The 14,414-nt window shown below is 39.8% G+C and overlaps 1 protein-coding gene across 2 annotated transcripts in view; it reads right to left on the bottom strand.

Annotated features, from left to right (window-relative positions):
• Window positions 1-1,778: 1,778 nt before the first annotated feature.
• The window catches only part of LOC128701438 (NBAS subunit of NRZ tethering complex), a 214,185-nt gene continuing 201,549 nt past the window's right edge, over window positions 1,779-14,414 (bottom strand). For both annotated transcript variants that reach the window (XM_070100315.1, XM_070100314.1), the window contains 2 exons: window positions 3,672-3,779; window positions 1,779-2,182 (listed from right to left, as the gene is read on the bottom strand). In XM_070100315.1, the coding sequence (XP_069956416.1) occupies window positions 2,021-2,182; window positions 3,672-3,779 (270 nt within the window). In that variant the 3' untranslated portion in view covers window positions 1,779-2,020. The remainder of the gene's footprint in view (window positions 2,183-3,671; window positions 3,780-14,414) is intronic.

Here is a 14,414-nt window from a genome sequence, read left to right on the forward strand (position 1 = left end):
TGAAGGTTGAATACATGTGCTGTATAATCCTATGGGTTTAGTGCTCCCCCATGATTATAATCATTAACCTATATATGGAGTCACTTGCAACAGGGCTTAGTAGATATCCCATCCACAGTACCTTGACTTAATTCTTATCACAAACAGATGGTTCAACCTAGTAATCTTCAGCAGCCAATTTAATTAGATTGAACCCTCTATTCAGAATGCATGTGAAACAGAAGAAAATAGTATATTTTTATTCAATGTTAAATTATTTGGTCAATAATATAATAAAGAAATCTTGTTCACTTTTCATGCCACAACAAATTCATGAAAAGTGGTATAACTTGATGTATTCTTCCTCAGGGCAATTCGAATCTGTAGCCCAGAGTGTCTTGATAATAAATACAATACTAATATTAATATTTTTATTAAACTAAAATTAAATACCTTGCATATCAGTTCTGCAGAGGAAATTAATATTAAATCAGCCCTCTCATGGAAAACAACATAACCCAGGCCTTAAAATAGTTGAATAAATAAAAATAATGATCATATTAAGAATTGATGAGGGAAAAAAGGTGAGTGGTGCATTGAGGTATATGTCAAAAAAAGTTATCTATGAAGGGAATGTATGAAAGTATAGTAGTACCAACACTTATATGGGCGTGAAGCTTGGGTGGTAAATGCAGCAGCGAGGAGGCAGTGGAGATGTCCTGTTTAAGGGCAATGTGTGGTGTAAATATTATGCAGAAAATTCAGAGTGTGGAAATTAGGAAAAGGTGTGGAGTTAATAAAAGTATTAGTCAGAGGGGTTGTTGAGGTGGTTTGGTCATTTCGAGAGAATGGATCAAAGTAGAATGACCTGGAAAGCATATAAATCTATAGGGGAAGGAAGGCGGGATAGGGGTCGTCCTCGAAAGGGTTGGAGAGGGGGTAAAGGAGGTTTTGTGGGCAAGGGGCTTGGACTTCCAGCAAGCGTGCATGAGCGTGTTAGATAGGAGTGAATGGAGACGAATGGTACTCGGGACCTGACGATCTGTTGGAGTGTGAGCAGGGTAATATTTAGTGAAGGGATTCAGGGAAACCGGTTATTTTCATATAGTCGGACTTGAGTCCTGGAAATGGGAAGTACAATGCCTGCACTTTAAAGGAGGGGTTTGGGATATTGGCAGTTTGGAGGGATATGTTGTGTATGCTTCTAAACTGTTTTATTCTGAGCACCTCTGCAAAAACAATGATAATGTGTGAATGTGTTGAATGATGAAAGTATTTTCTTTTTTGGGTCACCCTGCCTCAGTGGGAGACGGCCGACTTGTTGAAAAAAAAAACTAAGGAAGGTATATACAAGATCTTGTGTGACAAGCCTAAATCATGTATTCTACATACCCAAGTCCTTGAGCACAAATATATATGTAGAACCCAAAATTTGAATAATGCATATGTTAAACACAGAAAATTCATCTTGTGGATTATTACTAATAAGGACAAGCTGAGATAATCTTTGATTCCATATGAATTTGAAATAAAGAAACCTTTAATCTACTTCCAAGGCTAATATTACAAGTGGCACCATCATCCACACACCCTACTAGTACCAATAACATCTAACCTCTTGCCACCCCACCAATTTCCATATAACGTCATTCTATTAAGTGTATAAACCCTTTTCCTTCTTGAATTATACTTTTTGTATCACCATACTGTCTAATTTCTCATTTATTCTCTTCATGACGTTCACACCACCCCCCTGCAACATTCAACTACCTCTGTACTCTGGTGTATCCCACGATATATTTTTAATAAAATAGTCTAGCCAAACTACTTATAAGTGAAGAAGACAAATTTAAAAGAAAATCCTCAAATCAACTCTTATATTTTTCAACACAAATGTGCAAAACCAAAGAAGTATTCACTTAGACTTCCACAACTACATGTCTATCAATACCAACCATTGCACCTGACCTCTCACTCCTACATATATAATTTTCTTTTCCGAAGTATATTACGTGATAGTAACTGCCTTCTAAATATAAATTTAAAGCCATTTTTTATACGTCTGTAGAACAGACGTCATAGACCTTAATGTTTTTGGGACTGATGTCTGGGTAAATGCTAAGCTGGCTGCCTCTTGATAATGACCAGCATTCTGTAATTGTTCAACTGCAGACTTCAACATTGCCTTGTCCCCAGTCTCCATCTGGTAAAAAAAAAAAAAATTATATTGTAAATGTATATATAATTAAATACATCTATTGTACATACAGTAAAACCATGATATAACTGAACAATATGGAAAGGGGGGGGGGGGAAGTAGTGTCAATTAATGCTGATTTCACTAAATCCAAATACTGCAATGAGAATTCAAAATGAAGCTAACAGTAATTTTATTTACCACGTTTGGTAGAAAAATCAGATTCTTTTGTTACAATACTAGACAGTTTTTGGAAATAGCCAACTACAGCTCATTTACATGGCAGAATTGGGTCTTTTTTGAAATCTTTTAAATTTAAGTTTTACTGTGTATTTTTTCTTATTTAAACACTTAAATAACAACAAATACAATATTAATTTTTAGGTTGAGAACATAAACAATGCCAGAGTGCACATTTGCCTGACTTTATTCCTTGTGGGTTTAGCACTCATGATTATAATAATGCCTGGCTTTACATGAATTTGCTATTATGCAGTACTGCATTTCTATTTGTCATCCTGTATGTGAAATATACCTTCACTATCTATAATCAGTGGGTTTCACAAAGCATGAGGAATTAAATAGAGCTTAGTATAGTTGCTATGGTCCTGGAACAATTCTACTACATCAAGCGAGCTACTCTCATACTTTGGGTGCCAGGATATCTTTTCCATGATCTCATAAGTTTTAAGTGGTGGTGTCAGCCACTGTATACTTGTTTAAAATCTACGGTTGCTTAGGCCAGGGAATACGCATGTCTATTTCTTCTGTGATGTCGGTTTATATCCTGGACTTGGAAAGATAAATCAGTCCCCTGTATCAGAAATCTTTCCTATGAAGATGTATTAAAATTGCTGCACACACTGGATTATTATAGTCCTTGAGAAGCTATAAACCCAAAAGGGTTATATGGTGTACACTAGAAAGATTTACAGTTATGAAGTAGAGGAAACAGGAATACATATAACTAAGGTTAACATTCATATTAGCATTTTTTGCAAGTACAGTGGACCCCCGCTTAACGATCACCTCCCAATGCGACCAATTATGTACGTGTATGTTTGGGGGGTCTGAAATGGACTGATCTACTTCACAATATTCCTTATAGGAACAAATTCGGTAAGTACTGGCACCTGAACATACTTCTGGAATGAAAAAATATCGTTAACTGGGGGTCCATTGTATTTCAATACCAACTTGAGTGCCAGGTAACAATGTCCCTACATCTCTCAAAACAAAAAAATGAGATTTCACACTCTTGTGACTAACAATGAGTATGAGATTATGCAGGACTGAACTACCATTCCACTGGTTGCAATGTTTTTTTTTTCTTCTATTCCTAATTTTTTACTGTCCTTCATGTACTATCAATGGAGCACCATACTACTGTTGGTTAGCTAGCAATGTATTATACAGTACTGTACCACCAAGTTGGCTGCATTTGCATTAAGGAAGAATCCATAGAAAAGAGACAACAGTAATGTGTATAACTTACTAAGTGAGCAACAAGTGGTCCATATAGTGGCGTGGGTAGACACATGGGCACCAACTCGTGTGAGATCACTGAGCAAATTAAATCTCCATCGTAGTCAGATTTCTTCACCTGAAATATATCATTCTGGCTGTCAGAGGTAAGGTAAACTGATGTGGTGATGCATATACAACAAGAGTTTTATCTCTCAGTGTATGTACAGTTTATTTTAGTAAATAATGTATCCTTGTTTGTTTGTGAAAAGGTAGTGTGTGGCCTTAATGACCCCTCATGAAGTTAATAAGCTACAAATAAATGCTTTTTATAACACATTGGCTATCTCTCACAAAGGTAGAGTGACCCAAGACAAGGAAATGCATTCATCCAATAACTGCCTTGTCAGAAGTCCATGGACATTACAGTTTAAATGACATTTGTAACTAACATCCCTACCCCTTCTTCAGGATGCAAGCACTGTACTGTGGCTTGCTGATTGCTGTCTTTCAACACACTAGCCGTATCCCACTGAAGCATGGTGGCCCAAAAATAAAAATGAAATTGTCTCTTTATAAATTTGGTAATGTATACAGAAAGGGTTACTAGCTCCTGGCATTTTAGTTGCCTCTTACAACACGTATGGCTTACGGAGGAAGAATTCTGTTCCACTTCCCCATGGAGATAAGAGGAAATGAACAAGAACCAGTACGAAAACCCAGAGGGGTGTGTGTATATCTATGCGTGTGTAGTGTGAGAGATATGTGTATATATATATACATGGTATATATATATATACATACATATATATATACATGGTAGTAGGTTGGTAGACAGCAACCACCCAGGGAAGTACTACCGTCCTGCCAGATGACTGTGAAACAAAAACCTGTAACTGTTTTGCATGATGGTAGGATTGCTGGTTTCTTTTTCTGTCTCATAAACACGCTAAGATAACAGGGATATCTTGCTACTCCTACTTACACTTTGGTCACACTTCACAGACACGCACATGCATATATATATATACATACATCTAGGTTTTTCTCCTTTTTCTAAATAGCTCTTGTTCTTTTTTATTTCTTCTATTGTCCATGGGGAAGTGGAAAAGAATCTTTCCTCCGTAAGCCATGCGTGTCGTATGAGGCGACTAAAATGCCGGGAGCAATGGGCTAGTAACCCCTTCTCCTGTATACAATTACTAAAAAAGAGAAGAAGAAAAACTTTATAAAACTGGGTTGCTTAAATGTGCGTGGATGTAGTGCGGATGACAAGAAACAGATGATTGCTGATGTTATGAATGAAAAGAAGTTGGATGTCCTGGCCCTAAGCGAAACAAAGCTGAAGGGGGTAGGAGAGTTTCAGTGGGGGGAAATAAATGGGATTAAATCTGGAGTATCTGAGAGAGTTAGAGCAAAGGAAGGGGTAGCAGTAATGTTAAATGATCAGTTATGGAAGGAGAAAAGAGAATATGAATGTGTAAATTCAAGAATTATGTGGATTAAAGTAAAGGTTGGATGCGAGAAGTGGGTCATAATAAGTGTGTATGCACCTGGAGAAGAGAGGAATGCAGAGGAGAGAGAGAGATTTTGGGAGATGTTAAGTGAATGTATAGGAGCCTTTGAACCAAGTGAGAGAGTAATTGTGGTAGGGGACTTGAATGCTAAAGTAGGAGAAACTTTTAGAGAGGGTGTGGTAGGTAAGTTTGGGGTGCCAGGTGTAAATGATAATGGGAGCCCTTTGATTGAACTTTGTATAGAAAGGGGTTTAGTTATAGGTAATACATATTTTAAGAAAAAGAGGATAAATAAGTATACACGATATGATGTAGGGCGAAATGACAGTAGTTTGTTGGATTATGTATTGGTAGATAAAAGACTGTTGAGTAGACTTCAGGATGTACATGTTTATAGAGGGGCCACAGATATATCAGATCACTTTCTAGTTGTAGCTACACTGAGAGTAAAAGGTAGATGGGATACAAGGAGAATAGAAGCATCAGGGAAGAGAGAGGTGAAGGTTTATAAACTAAAAGAGGAGGCAGTTAGGGTAAGATATAAACAGCTATTGGAGGATAGATGGGCTAATGAGAGCATAGGCAATGGGGTCGAAGAGGTATGGGGTAGGTTTAAAAATGTAGTGTTAGAGTGTTCAGCAGAAGTTTGTGGTTACAGGAAAGTGGGTGCAGGAGGGAAGAGGAGCGATTGGTGGAATGATGATGTAAAGAGAGTAGTAAGGGAGAAAAAGTTAGCATATGAGAAGTTTTTACAAAGTAGAAGTGATGCAAGGAGGGAAGAGTATATGGAGAAAAAGAGAGAAGTTAAGAGAGTGGTGAAGCAATGTAAAAAGAGAGCAAATGAGAGAGTGGGTGAGATGTTATCAACAAATTTTGTTGAAAATAAGAAAAAGTTTTGGAGTGAGATTAACAAGTTAAGAAAGCCTAGAGAACAAATGGATTTGTCAGTTAAAAATAGGAGAGGAGAGTTATTAAATGGAGAGTTAGAGGTATTGGGAAGATGGAAGGAATATTTTGAGGAATTGTTAAATGTTGATGAAGATAGGGAAGCTGTGATTTCGTGTATAGGGCAAGGAGGAATAACATCTTGTAGGAGTGAGGAAGAGCCAGTTGTGAGTGTGGGGGAAGTTCGTGAGGCAGTAGGTAAAATGAAAGGGGGTAAGGCAGCCGGGATTGATGGGATAAAGATAGAAATGTTAAAAGCAGGTGGGGATATAGTTTTGGAGTGGTTGGTGCAATTATTTAATAAATGTATGGAAGAGGGTAAGGTACCTAGGGATTGGCAGAGAGCATGCATAGTTCCTTTGTATAAAGGCAAAGGGGATAAAAGAGAGTGCAAAAATTATAGGGGGATAAGTCTGTTGAGTGTACCTGGTAAAGTGTATGGTAGAGTTATAATTGAAAGAATTAAGAGTAAGACGGAGAATAGGATAGCAGATGAACAAGGAGGCTTTAGGAAAGGTAGGGGGTGTGTGGACCAGGTGTTTACAGTGAAACATATAAGTGAACAGTATTTAGATAAGGCTAAAGAGGTCTTTGTGGCATTTATGGATTTGGAAAAGGCGTATGACAGGGTGGATAGGGGGGCAATGTGGCAGATGTTGCAAGTGTATGGTGTAGGAGGTAGGTTACTGAAAGCAGTGAAGAGTTTTTACGAGGATAGTGAGGCTCAAGTTAGAGTATGTAGGAAAGAGGGAAATTTTTTCCCAGTAAAAGTAGGCCTTAGACAAGGATGTGTGATGTCACCGTGGTTGTTTAATATATTTATAGATGGGGTTGTAAGAGAAGTAAATGCGAGGGTCTTGGCAAGAGGCGTGGAGTTAAAAGATAAAGAATCACACACAAAGTGGGAGTTGTCACAGCTGCTCTTTGCTGATGACACTGTGCTCTTGGGAGATTCTGAAGAGAAGTTGCAGAGATTGGTGGATGAATTTGGTAGGGTGTGCAAAAGAAGAAAATTAAAGGTGAATACAGGAAAGAGTAAGGTTATGAGGATAACAAAAAGATTAGGTGATGAAAGATTGAATATCAGATTGGAGGGAGAGAGTATGGAGGAGGTGAACGTATTCAGATATTTGGGAGTGGACGTGTCAGCGGATGGGTCTATGAAAGATGAGGTGAATCATAGAATTGATGAGGGAAAAAGAGTGAGTGGTGCACTTAGGAGTCTGTGGAGACAAAGAACTTTGTCCTTGGAGGCAAAGAGGGGAATGTATGAGAGTATAGTTTTACCAACGCTCTTATATGGGTGTGAAGCGTGGGTGATGAATGTTGCAGCGAGGAGAAGGCTGGAGGCAGTGGAGATGTCATGTCTGAGGGCAATGTGTGGTGTGAATATAATGCAGAGAATTCGTAGTTTGGAAGTTAGGAGGAGGTGCGGGATTACCAAAACTGTTGTCCAGAGGGCTGAGGAAGGGTTGTTGAGGTGGTTCGGACATGTAGAGAGAATGGAGCGAAACAGAATGACTTCAAGAGTGTATCAGTCTGTAGTGGAAGGAAGGCGGGGTAGGGGTCGGCCTAGGAAGGGTTGGAGGGAGGGGGTAAAGGAGGTTTTGTGTGCGAGGGGCTTGGACTTCCAGCAGGCATGCGTGAGCGTGTTTGATAGGAGTGAATGGAGACAAATGGTTTTTAATACTTGACGTGCTGTTGGAGTGTGAGCAAAGTAACATTTATGAAGGGATTCAGGGAAACCGGCAGGCCGGACTTGAGTCCTGGAGATGGGAAGTACAGTGCCTGCACTCTGAAGGAGGGGTGTTAATGTTGCAGTTTAAAAACTGTAGTGTAAAGCACCCTTCTGGCAAGACAGTGATGGAGTGAATGATGGTGAAAGTTTTTCTTTTTCGGGCCACCCTGCCTTGGTGGGAATCGGCCGGTGTGATAATAAAAATAAAAAAAATATATACATTGTAGGTTGGTAGACAGCAACCGCCCAGGGAGGTACTACCGTCCTGCCAAGTGAGTGTAAAACGAAAGACTGTAATTGTTTTACATGATGGTTGGATTGCTGGTGTCTTTTGTCTGTCTCATAAATATGCAAGATTACAGGTACGTCTTGCTACTTCTGCTTACACTTAGGTCACACTACACATACCTGTACAAGCATATGTATACACACCCCTCTGGGTTTTTTTCTAATTCTTGTTCTTGTTTATTTCCTCTTATCTCCATGGGGAAGTGGAACAGAATTCTTCCTCTGTAAGCCATGTGTGTCCTAAAATGCCAGGAACAAGGGGCTAGTAACCCCTTCTGTATATACAGTGGACCCCCGCATAGCGAACGCCTTGCATAGCGAACAATCCGCATAGCGAACGCTTTGTTCGCTAAAATTTTGCCCCGCATAGTGGACAAAAACCCGCTCAGCGACCTTCGTCCGAGACGCGTCCAATGTGCGCCCTCAGCCAGCCTCACATGTACCGCCCGTCCCATTGTTTACCAGCCAGCCTCCGCGGTAACATTCAAGCATACACTCGGAATATTTCGTATTATTACAGTGTTTTCGGTGCTGTTTGTGGAAAATAAGTGACCATGGGCCCCAAGAAAGCTTCTAGTGCCAACCCTACACCTCAAAGGGTAAGAATACCCATTGAAATGAAGAAAGAGATCATTGATAAGTATGAAAGTGGAGTACGTATCACCGACCTGGTCAGGTTGTACAAGAAACCAAAATCAACCATCGCTTCTATTGTGGGCAAGAAAACGGCAATCAAGGAAGCTGTTGTTGCCAAAGGTTTAACTGTGTTTTCGAAACAAAGATCGCAAGTGATGGAAGATGTTGAGAGACTCTTATTGGTGTGGATAAATGAAAAACAGCTAGCAGGAGATAGCGTCTCTCAAGCGATCATATGTGAAAAGGCTAGGAAGTTGCATGACGATTTAATTAAAAAAATGCCTGCAACTAGTGATGATGTGAGTGAATTTAAGGCCAGCAAAGGTTGGTTTGAGAGATTTAAGAAGCGTAGTGGCATCCATAGTGTGATACGGCATGGTGAGGCTGCCAGTTCGGACCACAAAGCGGCTGAAAAATATGTGCATGAATTCAAGGAGTACATAGAAACTGAAGGACTGGAACCTGAACAAGTGTTTAATTGTGATGAAACAGGCCTGTTCTGGAAGAAAATGCCAAGCAGGACCTACATTACTCAGGAGGAAAAGGCACTCCCAGGACATAAGCCTATGAAAGACAGGCTTACTTTGTTGATGTGTGCCAATGCTAGTGGTGATTGCAAAGTTAAGCCTTTATTAGTGTATCACTCTGAAACTCCCAGAGCGTTCAGGCAAAAGAATGTCCTCAAGGATAATTTGTGTGTGCTGTGGAGGGCAAACAGTAAGGCATGGGTCACTAGGGAATTTTTCTATAACTGGTTACACCATGCATTTGCCCCCAATGTGAAAGATTACCTAACTGAAAAGAAATTAGACCTTAAGTGCCTCCTGGTGTTAGACAATGCCCCTGGTCATCCTACAGACGTGGCAGAGCGACTTTATGGGGACATGAGCTTCATTAAGGTGAAGTTTTTGCCTCCTAATACCACTCCTCTCCTGCAGCCCATGGACCAGCAGGTCATTTCCAACTTCAAGAAACTGTACACAAAAGCTGTTTCAAAAGTGCTTTGAAGTGACCACAGACACTCGATTGACTCTAAAAGAGTTTTGGAAGGATCACTTTAATATCCTCAATTGTGTAAACCTTATAGGTAAGGCTTGGGAGGGAGTGACTAAGAGAACCTTGAACTCTGCTTGGAAGAAACTGTGGCCAGAATGTGTAGACAAAAGGGATTTTGAAGGGTTTGAGGCTAACCCTGAGAGGAGTAGTATACCAGTTGAGGAATCAATTGTGGAATTGGGGAAGTCCTTGGGGTTGGAGGTTAGTGGGGAGGATGTGGAAGAGTTGGTGGAGGAGGACAATGAAGAACTAACCACTGATGAGCTGATAGATCAACTTCAAGAGCAAGAGGCCAGACCTGGGGAAACTGGTTCAAAGGAGGGGAGAGAGAAATTGAAGGAATTGCCTACTTCAAAGATTAAGGAAATGTGTGCAAAATGGCTTGAAGTGCAAACCTTTTTTGATGAAAATCACCCTCACACAGCTATTGCAAGCCGTGCTGGTGACTGTTACAATGACACTGTTGTGAACCACTTTAGACAAATCATAAAGGAACGAGAGGTACAGGCCACTATGGACAGATATGTTGTGCGAAAGAAGTCCAGTGACTCTGAAGCTGGTCCTAGTGGCATTAAAAGAAGAAGGGAAGTAACCCCAGAAAAGGACTTGCTACCTCAAATCCTAATGGAAGGGGATTCCCCTTCTAAACACTAACACTCTCTCTCCCCTCCTCCCATCCCATCAATCATCACCAGATCTTCAATAAAAGTAAGTGTCATGTAATTGTGCATGCCTTTTTCAGTTTGTGTGTACTAAAATTAACATTTTTTTGTGGTAAAAAAATTTTTTTTTCATACTTTTGGGTGTCTTGCACGGATTAATTTTATTTCCATTATTTCTTATGGGGAAAATTAATTCGCATAGCGAACATTTCGCATAACGACCAGCCCTCTTGCACGGATTAAGTTCGCTATGCGGGGGTCCACTGTATTACTAAATTTAAAAGGAGAAACTTTAGGTTTTTCTTTTGGGCCACCCCACCTCAGTGGGATACGGCTGGTGCGTTGAAAGAAGAAGTGTAGTGTGACCTAAGTGTAAGTTGAAGTAGCAAGACGTACCTGACATCTTGCATGTTTATGAGACAGAAAAAAGACACCATCATGTAAAATAATTACAGGCTTCCATTTTACACTCACTTGGCAAGATGGTAGTACATCCCTGAGCAGTTGCTGTCTACCAACCTACTACTTATAAATCCATATGAATAGTTATTTTACATATAATTTGAGTCTTGCGTAAGATTCTTTCTTCTTTTAACACACCGGCCGTATCCCACCGAGGCGGGGTGGCCCAAAAGGAAAAACGAAAGTTTCTCCTTTTACACTCAGTAATTTATACAGAAGAAGGGCTTACTAGCCCCCTGCTCATGGCATTTTAGTCGCCTCATACAACACACATGGCTTACGGAGGAAGAATTCTGTTCCACTTCCCCATGGAGGAAATAAACAAGAACTAGGAAGAAAATATAAGAAAAACTCAGAGGAGTGTATATATACTATATGCTTGTATGTGTAGTGTGACCTAAGTAGAAGTAGCAAGACATACCTGAAACCTTGCATGTTCATGAGACAGAAAAATGGACACCAGCAATCCTGCCATCATGTAAAACAATTACAGGCTTTCGTTTTACACTCACTTGGCAGGACGGTAGTACCTCCCTGGGCGGTTGCCGTCTACCAACCTACTACTTATAAATCTATATGAATAGTTATTTCACATATACAGTGGACCCCCGGTTAACGATATTTTTTCACTCCAGAAGTATGTTCAGGTGCCAGTACTGACCGAATTTGTTCCCATAAGGAATATTGTGAAGTAGATTAGTCCATTTCAGACCCCCAAACATGCACTTACATAATTGGTCGCATTCGGAGGTGATCGTTATGCGGGGGTCCACTGTAATTTGTGTCTTGCATAAGATTATATTCATATAACTTGCACTACACTTAGGCCACACTACACATACATGTACACGTTTATTTATACACACTAATCTGAGTTTTCTTTGATTTTATCTTAATAGTTCTTGGTCTTATTACTTTTCCTTTTATATCCATGGGGAAGTGGAATAAGAATCTTTCCTCCGTAAGCCATGCATGTTGTAAAAGTCAACTAAAATGCCGGGAACAATGGGCTAGTAACCCCTTTTCCTGTAAAGATTACTAAAAAGAATAAGAAGAAAATTGTCAAAGTGGGAAGTCTGAATGTGAGTGGATATTGTGCGAAACAGATGATTGTGGATGTTATGAATGAGAAGAAGCTGGATGTCCTGGCTTTATGTGAAACAAAGCTAAAGGGGGTGGGAGAGTTTCAATGGAGAGGAATAAATGGGATTAGGTCAGGGGTTTCAAATAGAGTTAGAGCTAAAGAAGGAGTAGCAATAATGTTGAAGGATAAGCTATGGAAGGAAAAGAGGGACTATAAATGTATTAATTCAAGGATTATGTGGAGTAAAATAAAGATTGGATGTGAAAAGTGGGTTATAGTAAGCGTGTATGCACCTGGAGAAGAGAGAAGTGTAGAGGAGAGAGAGAGATTTTGGGAAATGTTGACTAAATCCATGGGGAGTTTTGAATCAATTGTGAGAGTAATGGTGGTTGGAGATTTCAATGCTAAAGTGGGTAAAAATATTACGGAGGGAGTAGTAGGTAAATTTGGGGTGCCAGGGGTAAATGTAAATGGGGAGCCTTTAATTGAGCTATGTGTAGAAAGAGATTTGGTAATAAGTAATACATATTTTATGAAAAAGAGGATAAATAAATATACAAGGTATGATGCAGCACGTAATGAAAGTAGTTTGTTAGATTATGTATTGGTGGATAAGAGGTTGATGGGTAGGCTCCAGGATGTACATGTTTATAGAGGGGCAACTGATATATCGGATCATTATTTAGTTGTAGCTACAGTTAGAGTAAGAGGAAGGTGGCAACAACAAGTAAGAGGGAGGTGAAAGTGTATAAACTAAGGGAGGAGGAAGTTCGGGTGAGATATAAGCGACTATTGGCAGAAAGGTGGGCTAGTGCAAAGATGAGTAGTGGGGGGGGGGGGGTGAAGAGGGTTGGAATAGTTTTAAAAATGCAGTATTAGAATGTGGGGCAGAAGTTTGTGGTTATAGGAGGGTGGGGGCAGGAGGAAAGAGGAGTGATTGGTGGAATGATGAAGAAAAGGGTGTGATAAAAGAGAAAAAGTTAGCTTATGAGAGGTTTTTTACAAAGCAGAAGTGTTATAAGAAGAGCAGAGTATATGGAGAGTAAAAGAAAGGTGAAGAGAGTGGTGAGAGAGTGCAAAAGGAGAGCAGATGATAGAGTGGGAGAGGCACTGTCAAGAAATTTTAATGAAAATAAGAAAAATTTTTGGAGTGAGTTAAACAAGTTAAGAAAGCCTAGGGAAAGTATGGAGTTGTCAGTTTAAAACAGAGTAGGGGAGTTAGTAGATGGGGGGAGGGAGGTATTAGGTAGATGGTGAGAATATATTGAGGAACTTTCAAATGTTGAGGAAGAAAGGGAGGCGGTAATTTCATGCACTGGCCAGGGAGGTATACCATCTTTTAGGAGTGAAGAAGAGCAGAATGTAAATGTGGGGGAGGTACGTGAGGCATTACATAGAATGAAAGGGGGTAAAGCAGCTGGAACTGATGGGATCATGGGAGAAATGTTAAAAGCAGGGGGGGATATAGTGTTGGAGTGGTTGGTACTTTTGTTTAATAAATGTATGAAAGAGGGGAAGGTACCCAGGGATTGGCGGAGGGCATGTATAGTCCCTTTATATAAAGAGAAAGGGGACAAAAGAGATTGTAAAAATTATAGAGGAATAAGTTTACTGAGTATACCAGGAAAAGTGTACGGTAGGGTTATAATTGAAAGAATTAGAGGTAAGGCAGAATGTAGGATTGCGGATGAGCAAGGAGGTTTCAGAGTGGGTAGGGGATGTGTAGATCAAGTATTTACATTGAAGTATATATATGAACAGTATTTAGATAAAGGTAGGGAAGTTTTTATTGCATTTATGGATTTAGAAAAGGCATATGATAGAGTGGATAGAGGAGCAATGTGGCAGATGTTGCAAGTATATGGAATAGGTGGTAAGTTATTAAATGCTGTAAAGAGTTTTTATGAGGATAGTGAGGCTCAGGTTAGGGTGTGTAGAAGAGAGGGAGACTACTTCCCGGTAAAAGTAGGTCTTAGACAGAGATGTGTAATGTCACCATGGTTGTTTAATATATTTATAGATGGGGTTGTAAAAGAAGTAAATGCTAGGGTGTTCAGGAGAGAGGTGGGATTAAATTATGGGGAATCAAATTCAAAATGGGAATTGACACAGTTACTTTTTGCTGATGATACTGTGCTTATGGGAGATTCTAAAGAAAAATTGCAAAGGTTAGTGGATCAGCTTGGGAATGTGTAGAAAGTTGAAAGTGAACATAGAAAAGAGTAAGGTGATGAGGGTATCAATAAAGAAAAATTGGGGAGGAGGAGTATGGAAGAAGTGAATGTTTTCAGATACTTGGGAGTTGACATGTCGGCAGATGGATTTATGGAGGATGAGGCTAATCTTAGAATTGATGAGGGAAAAAAGGTGAGTGGTGCGTTGAGGT

The sequence above is a fragment of the Cherax quadricarinatus genome, chromosome 72, assembly GCF_038502225.1.
Source record: "Cherax quadricarinatus isolate ZL_2023a chromosome 72, ASM3850222v1, whole genome shotgun sequence".
NCBI lineage: Eukaryota > Metazoa > Arthropoda > Malacostraca > Decapoda > Parastacidae > Cherax > Cherax quadricarinatus.